This window comes from Triticum aestivum, chromosome 3B, assembly GCF_018294505.1.
Source record: "Triticum aestivum cultivar Chinese Spring chromosome 3B, IWGSC CS RefSeq v2.1, whole genome shotgun sequence".
NCBI lineage: Eukaryota > Viridiplantae > Streptophyta > Magnoliopsida > Poales > Poaceae > Triticum > Triticum aestivum.
This window is the reverse complement of record NC_057801.1, coordinates 20,687,079-20,695,815: the sequence shown is the minus strand read 5'-3', so window position 1 is coordinate 20,695,815 and position 8,737 is coordinate 20,687,079. Positions and strand designations below refer to the sequence as shown.

At 42.0% G+C, this 8,737-nt stretch overlaps 1 protein-coding gene and 1 pseudogene across 1 annotated transcript; both read left to right on the top strand.

Annotated features, from left to right (window-relative positions):
- Window positions 1-379: 379 nt before the first annotated feature.
- LOC123067182 (expansin-A23-like) lies at window positions 380-1,596 on the top strand. The gene is made up of 4 exons (XM_044490094.1): window positions 380-539; window positions 651-695; window positions 809-974; window positions 1,581-1,596. The coding sequence occupies exons 1-4, from the start codon at window positions 380-382 to the stop codon at window positions 1,594-1,596; spliced, it is 387 nt and encodes a 128-aa protein (XP_044346029.1).
- Window positions 1,597-5,733: 4,137 nt separating this feature from the next.
- On the top strand, window positions 5,734-6,724 carry LOC123064427 (expansin-A24-like; annotated as a pseudogene).
- Window positions 6,725-8,737: the final 2,013 nt, after the last annotated feature.

The following is an 8,737-nucleotide window of genomic DNA, read 5'->3' as shown; positions in this document are numbered from 1 at the left end:
AGTGACGATACTGTAGGGGAGGTCCTGCGGCAAAATAGCTCGATGACAGAATGATAAAAGGCTTAACACCTCTTATTTAACTTTTTCGCTATTTTGAAATAAGAAAAAGATCCAAATCTAAAATGCAAAGCTGACCCATACCACATAGTTCCAGCAACTACGAAAGCTGCAAAAAAAAAACAGCAGCGATACTACTGGAAAGTACAGTTTCAATATTGCCCATACGTAATCCTTTATATAGACGTTGAGGCGGACGGACAATAAGATGGAATAAGCCCGCTAATATACCCAATGTACCCGCAGCAATATAGACACACCAACAAACGCTTCCACTAATTTAGGCCACAAGTTCATCAAACTTCAAGAGCTAGCCGCCGATATGGCTCCAGCTCGATTTGTTGCAGGGATGTTGCTGGCGGCGATAGACCGTGTGCTCTCTGTGGCCGCGGACAACCCGACCAAGCCATCGCCGCAACCGTTCGTCTGGCAGAAGGCGCATGCAACATTTTACGGCAGCGCTGACGCCTCCGACACAATGGGTAATCAACTAATCATTCAACTCACGCCTGTACATCTATCTAGTGTGCGCATGCCTTGTTCGTCTTATTCTTTTGTCTATTAACACTTGCAATGTGAATTATATACTGCAGGTGGCGCGTGCGGGTACGGCAACCTCTTCTCTAAAGGGTACGGGACGCGCACGGCGGCTCTAAGCACTGTGCTATTCAATGACAGCGCTGCGTGCGGGCAGTGCTAAAGATCGCATGCGATTGGAAGCGAGCGGACCCGTTATTTTGCAAGCCCGGTGTGACGGTGACTGTCACTGCCACAAACTTCTGCCCGCCAAATGACGCCCTCCGCAATGACAACAGAGGCTGGTGCAACCCGCCACGGCCACACTTCGACATGGCCCAGCCGGCCTGGGAGAAGATCAGTGTTTATAGAGGTGGCATCATCCCCGTCATGTACCAGAGGTATATATGTGCATCTTATAACTTCAAAAATTAGTCCGGAGTCACCGGAGCCACATGTGTATAATTCGACACTTGATTTTGCCAAGGTTAATTTCATTCTAACATGTGTATAATTATATGCCTTGGTCACTGTGCCGGAAATAATACATCTTACATAAAGGAATGGAGGGAGTAGTTAACATGTTGCTGAAAGAGATGAAATTTTTTAAAACATCGGATTTATTTATAAGGAGATAGAATTAACCGAATCTGCTAAAATCATCAATAAAACAGACGTGATATTCTTGTCTACAAATTGAAATAGGCACAGGGCCCCATACATCCGAGAAAATAATCTCTGAAGGAGTTTCCTACTCACTAGTCGTTCGACACACATCACAAACAAGGTGATGTTTATAATTCGACACTATATGACTATGATCTCGAAGGATTTTCTAGACCACCGGCAGGGAGGGGTGACCTAGACGCCTATGCCACCATGAGGCAGATGGTTTGATCATGCCTAGTATTTGTTGTTCCTTGAATCTTGATTGACCAGCAAATTGAAAAAGACCCTGCCTACTCCTAGCATGTAGAATTGTGTCTCAATTTTCTGATCCTTAACAGGAAAGAATTCAGCTAAATTTGAAGGTACGTGTGATTATCTTTCATTAGTTGATAAGTGTAAAGAAACCATGATTGATACTCACTCACTGTTATTAGCCACCGTGGGTGATGGTCGTGCTTCCACCCCCCCCCCCCCCCCCCGCTTTACTAAGGTCTTGGAGGAGGAGAAGAAAAAGGATGACCTCCTACGACAACAGACATGATCCTTCGTCCTAAAACATCTCTTGCAAAAGGAGCACCATCAGACTGGAAGTCAACACACATATCGAACAACGATGCAGACCTATGACCCCTAAACCCCTAACAAAGAAGGCTCATCTTCGACAACTCGACACCATTTCACCCTAACCGTATCCTAAACACCTTCGACGACTCTTCTCCCCCTATCCCTTGCCCCTAAACTCCTTCGAGAATCTCCCCCCCCCCCCTATCCCCTTTCCCTTGCCCCTAAACCCCTTCGATGAGTCTTCTCCCCCTATCCATTTCCCCTAAACCCCTTCGACGACCCATTGCATACAATTACTAATTCATAAAAATACGTTAACACTAGGTTCAAAGATTGGAAGGGAGGCAACATATTCTTACTCTCCAAGCGTGATTGGTCTGCGATTGAGTAGAGAAGGACATGGGCCACGGCTGCAGGATCAGTAACGAAGATTTGGGTCTCTCCTGCACAAACCTTTGCGATAAATTTTACACCCATTCAGATAAGACACGAAAAAAATAGTTTGGGTCTTAACTCTTGTAGCAATCACAATCATTTTCATAATAACATTTTAAGTTTGACAATATGTTAATATGTTTTAATTTGTGACATCTCTTGTACTATATGATTTCTTTAATATTCCTAAAAGTTTTTTTAAAAAAAGTATGTAAACCTCTTCATTTTGAATCTTGGATTATTATATTTTTAAATCTATCAAAATAAATCCCACAATCTGTTAAAAACCAGCTAGAAGAAGATATGATAGTAATCTGGCGAATGATAATTACTTAGGACGAAGCACTCTAGGATGCACCGAATTAGGCCGGCCCAGGGAGCGACCGGACTACACATTTGCTCGACCATTTGAGCATCAGATAGGTGCTCCCACGGAAACCCTATTTGGCGCGTGGGTAACTGGTTAGCGACCACGCGCACAGCCCCCGCTTCCGCGCTGCCTATGTTTGGGCCGGCCCAATATAGCTCATTTCCGGCTTTGGGAAGGTTCTATAGAACCATCCCAACCCGGTTTTTCTTTTTTCTCTTGCTTTTTCATTCAGTTTTTTCTCCTAATTAATTTTCTTTTCCGTTTTTCTTTTCTTTTTATTTTTCTTTATTCTTTTATTTTTTTTCTTTACTTTTTGTTTTTTATTTCACTTCTCCTTTTTATTTTCATATTTTATGAACAATTTTCAAATTTTTGAGCATTTCTATAAATAGTGAAATATTTTGGAAATCATAAACATGTTTTGAATCCGTGAAAATTTTTATTTTAATTCACGAACAATTTTTTTTTGAAAATTCCGAATATTTTTATGAAACCCGTGAATATTTTTCTTATCGGCACACATTTTTTGATCAATTAATCCGTTTTAAATTTGGAAACATTTTTCCTAAATTGGGAAAACATTGATCAGCAAACATTTTTAACATGTTCTTAAAAATGATGTACGTTTTCTGAATACGCGAACATTTTTTTGTTTGAATGAACATATTTTTATCTGGTTGTGAACTTTTTCTTAAAACCCGAGCTTTTTAAAAAAATGTAAACATTTTTCGAGTTTGCAAACATTTTTTGACCCTCGTGAACTTCTAAAAATATATGAACATTGCTTTAAAAAACCATAATTTTTTTTGATCCGTGAACATTTTATGATTTTTAACATGTTTTTCAAAATTCTCATGTTTTGGAATTTTGGAACCTTTTTCTATTCCCCAAGTATTCGAAAGAATAATAAAACAAAAATGTACAGAAAAAATATAAAGATAAGACGAAAAAAACAGGGCGCGTCCAGCTCTGCAAATGGGCCGTGCAAAGTGGCACCGTGCAAATGGGCCGTACAAAGGGTGCGCGCTGGCTCGTTCTTCAGGTCGCACATCACTTAATAGTTGGACAAATGTTCCCGTGACAAATAGGTGGACAAAGGTTCACAACTCCTTCCATATATGGGCCGCCCCAAAGAGGCTCAATAACATAATCTTTGAAAAATATTTTAATAGTGATAAAACTAGTTTAGCAATTAAAATTTCAGAGAAATAAAAATGTATTAAAAAACCAATTATAAAGACAGAAAATATTAAATAGATGAAAGACAATCATTCAGGACGAAGTGCTCCAGGATGCACCGAATTGGGCCAGCTCAGGGAGTGAGCGCTCTATGCGTATGCTCGACCATTTGTGCTTCAAATAAGTGCCCCTGCCGTAGTAAACAGGTGGGCAAACCTCCACACACGCCTTCCCCTATATGGGCCGTCCCAATGTGATACAATACCATTAGATTTTTATAGAGTCGCTTATAATATCATTGAAGAAGTATATTTTTAATATCGTAAAACCAAATCATTGGTTAAGGGTTAACCCTTTTCAAAGGTCATTCCCCACCTCTTTAGGTGTTGACAAGTGGATGCATTGCATGTGCCACTTGTCACAACCTGAGAGTTTACTTTTTTATAGATTCATTTATTGAAAACGTTTTATCTTTGGGACCATGCGTTTATACCGAATCATTTTCAGCATTGCATATTTCACGTCGAGAAGGTCAAAACTAAATCACATGTTAATAGGTTGCAATGAACATTTTTCAAGAAAAAACCCAGAAACCAGAAGAAAAAAACTCTAGAAATAGGAGGAAACAAATACCAACAAAATACAAAAAAACCGAAAGAACCGGCAATAAAAAAAATAATACCAAGAAAACCCAAAGAAAAAAAAGGAGCCTGAAAGCACGGTTGTGGTTTTCACATTTTTCTGGAAGCACATGTTGCGGTTTTCTCTTTTTTCAGTGAAACACATGTTGTGCTCCTCGCGGAAGCACTATGTTTCTCGTAAGCACAGATTGTGCTTTTCCCTTTCAAGAAGCACAAACTGTGCTTCTGATAGAAGCATTGATTCTGCTTTTCGTGGAAGCAAATATGTGCTTCTTGCGAAGGCATAGATTTTGTTTCTAGCAGAAGCAAATCTGTGCTTCCACCAGAAAGACAATGGTACTTCTCATAGAAACACTTTTTTTCTCAAGAAGCACGGCTGTGTTTCGTAAGAAACGAAACATTTTTTTCCAAAACCCAGGAAAATTGGGCAAACACCAAAAAGCTAAAAAAAACCATCTAAAATCTGAAAACGCGTAAAAAAAACCCAGAGGGAGCGCCCAGCATGCGATACGCGGCAATGAATGGATGCACCACTTGACGTGCTCTGAGGCAAGAAAAAATTATCCTTCCAGGAGCCCCAAATGATAACAGTTGGTTAGCTGCTCCCTAGAAAATAGAAACCAAACTCCAAAGGGGAAACCAGAAGAAATAGTCGAAAGGTAAAAATGAAAATATATGGTGAAACCGATAAATTGTTCACCGAAAATGTGCCCCCGTATACGTTTGGGCAACTTGCATAAAATAGGAGTTGCATGGTTTAACGTCCACAGAATGATCCACCACCCCCTTAAAAAAAGAAGAATGATCCACCACCAAGAACGTAACGTTAAACCGACGAACATGCTTCATGAGCATGCATAAAAATGGACGGATACGGATTGAAAGCATCTATCGATGTGCCTTACTGACAACTTAAGGTTTCTTCACGACCTAATCATCACACCCGATGTGTGCCCCCGACGTGGAGGACCAAATGTAGGACCTGATCACTCATCGTATGATTCAAGTGACGTGTCTGCCTTGGCGGATGCAGGATACTGTACATATCTCTATTGATTGACACGCAAGCCATGGCACGGCTGCACGGCCAGGCACCTTTGCACGGTACATGCTTCATTCATCCAATCAGGGTGGCCTTGCTGAATCCTCCAGCAACGTACGCACAAATCGACGGCATGTGAGGACTATAGACACACAAACGGTTGTCAGTTCACCAGAGCAGCTCACAACCGTCAGCAGCAAATCACACACGAGTAAACGCATCCACAGATACTTGAAGGGCAGACACAGCAAGCGGCAGATATGGCTCCAGCTCGAGTTGCTGCAGGGGTGCTGCTGGCGGTGATCGGCTGTGTGCTCTCTGTGGCCGCGGACAACCCGGCCACGCCATCGCCGCAACCGTTTGTCTGGCAGAAGGAGCCTGCGACGTTTTACGGCTGCGCTCACGCCTCCGACACAATGGGTACTCAACTATTCATTCAACTCATGCCTCTACATCAATCTAGTGCGTGCATGCCCGGTTTATCTTGTTCTTCTCTGCACTAACACTAGCGATGTGCACCATGTATTGCAGGTGGCGCATGAGGGTACGGCAACCTATTCTCTGAAGAACATGGGACACGCACGGTGGCTTTGAGCATCATGATGTTCAATGGCAGTGCCGCGTGCAGGCAGTGGTACAAGATCGCATGCGACCGGAAGCGAGTGGACCAGTTGTTTTGCAAGCCCAATGTGACAATGACTGTCACTGCCACGAACGTCTGCCCGCCAAATGACGCCCTCCCGAATGACAACGGAGGCGGGTGCAACCCGCCACGGCCACACTTCAACATGACCCAGCCGGCGTGGGAGAAGATCGGTGTTTATAGAGGTGGCATCATCCCCGTCATGTACGAGAGGTATATATATGCCTATTATAACTTCAAAAATTAGTCACCAGAGCCACATATAACTTTAACTTTTTTCTATGCCATTGCCATACACATACGGAGTTCCGTGCGTTAAGCAGGGTGCCGTGGGGTTTAAAATCAATGGTCACAATTACTTCAATCTTGTGCTTGTGAGCAACATTGCTGCAGCAGGCTCAGTCAAGTCCATGGATGTCAATACCTCTGATTCAGATGACTGGATGCCTATGGCACGCAATTGGGGCGCTAACTGGCACTCGTCGGCGAACCTCACCGACAAGATGCTCTCCTTCCGACTAACCAACACTGATAGACACACGCTTGTATTCAACAACGTTGTGCCAAAGGGATGGAACTTTGGGCAATCATTTGTTAGCAAATTGTAATTCTAGTGAGCAATGTCTGTTGACCAATTAATTTACCAGGGCAAGTGATGGATTTGTAATATTTACACTTCATTGCGATCAAATGGAAGTTATGGTGCTTAATGTGTATGCTACTTATTGCACTAGTCTAATGTTCCATTCAATTTGTATATACTCATTTGTGTAATTTGTTAGGTGTATATAGATCCAATTAATTTTATTGATTTCATATTCTTCAAATTCAATTATATGAAGCATTTTGTAAACAGATTATGTCATTGTCTTGATATCTACATAGTGGTATGCCATTTGCATAGAAGAACATAAAAAATATCCATGTATAAACGAGAAATTATGTACTGCTACACAACATATACAGTTGTTTTGTTGAGAAATGAACTAAAGACTTGAGGAGAAAAACAAAAGAATCGCTTGTCTTGGATTATTTATTAATGTGGTTTGAATAATGCAAATTGTTGATGCAAAATTTTATTGTTCAAGTCCTTTCTGAACCTATTTTATAAGTTGAAGTTTTATAGAAGACCTTGTACCAATAAGTATTCTTTTTGTAATTCTAGCTCAACCCTCCTCCTCAATTCAAACGTAATTATCAGTTCTTATTACCAACCGATAGGTCTACAAGGTGGCTGCCACTATAATAACCTGATAGACCAGCCAACTCAACGTTCAATGATGCCCACGATGTCAAGAGCTCTGATTTCGACGACTAGACGCCGATGGCATGCAACTGGGGCGCCAGCTTGCACCCATTGGCGAGCTTCACTTGCATGATACTTTCCTTTAGACTAAAAAACACTGGTGGTCAAAAGCTTATGTACAACAGCGTTGTGCCAAGGTTGGAACTTTAGGCAAACATTTCCTAGAAACTCGTTGTTCAAATGAACAATGTGTGCAGACCAATTAATCTGTTAGTGCTAGAGATTGCTGATAATTGCATTGCGTAAAATGCAAATTGTGATGCTTAGTGGGACTGTACTTGTAGCACTGGTCCTATTTTATGTGACAATTTCTTGATACTCACTGTGTAATTCGTATGGTGTATGTAAGATCAAATTCATTCTGTTGTTTGAGTATTCTTAAAATTCAATTATGTGATACATTCAGCAAAAAAAAATGACACTGTGTTGGTATGTACATATAATACACAATTATACATAGAAGAACATCATTCCACTCCGAGCCCGGCTCAGACGTTGAGTCTGGGTCAGCCGGCCCACTCAACGTCTAGTACTTGCCTTTGAAGACCCTCTTCAAAGAGTATCATACTAACCTGATGGCCAACTCTTATTACCAGGATTTCTTATTACCAACCAATCGGGCTACAATCAAGATGCATGGTACGACTAAATAGCATGATGAGCTAGCCCACTCATCATCCAAAGAATAACAAACATCATGCAAAAACAACAAGAACCTCTATATGCAGAGTCATTGATGGGAGATATTTGAGATCATCAGTTGTTGTGCATGCGTAGATCATACCCTGGAATTCAATGCTGGACCTTGACCTCAACCTACACAAGGATCAGTGGCACTAGACGCTTCAAATGTGGTTCGTGAGCAGCCCTCAGTAAGTTCTCTCCTTATTCCAGAAGATGAGCGGAAAAAGTTTCAAGAGGTGAGAACAACATAGCAGTTATACTAGACTTCGATGAAACCAATTCCTTATAATCGGTTTGAGGAAGATAAATTCATCTTTTCTCATGTAACGTGCACCTAACCGAAACCTTATAATACTACACGTCTGCGGCGTCCGCGACTCTTAAGTTTACTCGGCCGCCCATCCTCAGAGTAACAATCCCCCATACCCCACCTCTCCAGCTTTTCCATTCCGCTGCCGCCCAACCCTCCCCCCCCCCCCCCCCGCCCGCGCGCCAAGTGCACACTCACCCACACCCCCATACACTCTGCCATCGTCCCGCCACCAAAATTGCCGGATCCCGCCAGCGTCGCTCTCGTGTTCTGATCAGAAGCATGGATCCACGTCTTCATGAGCCAACCTGAGTCTGTGGT

Bases quoted from the DNA above. Each gene is read 5' to 3' on its own strand.
- LOC123067182 (XM_044490094.1), top strand. From the start codon at position 380: ATGGCTCCAGCTCGATTTGTTGCAGGGATGTTGCTGGCGGCGATAGAC. The intron at 540-650 runs GTAATCAACTAA...TATATACTGCAG, and splicing joins TGACGCCTCCGACACAATGG to GTGGCGCGTGCGGGTACGGC. The intron at 696-808 runs CGCGCACGGCGG...GCAAGCCCGGTG, and splicing joins CTTCTCTAAAGGGTACGGGA to TGACGGTGACTGTCACTGCC.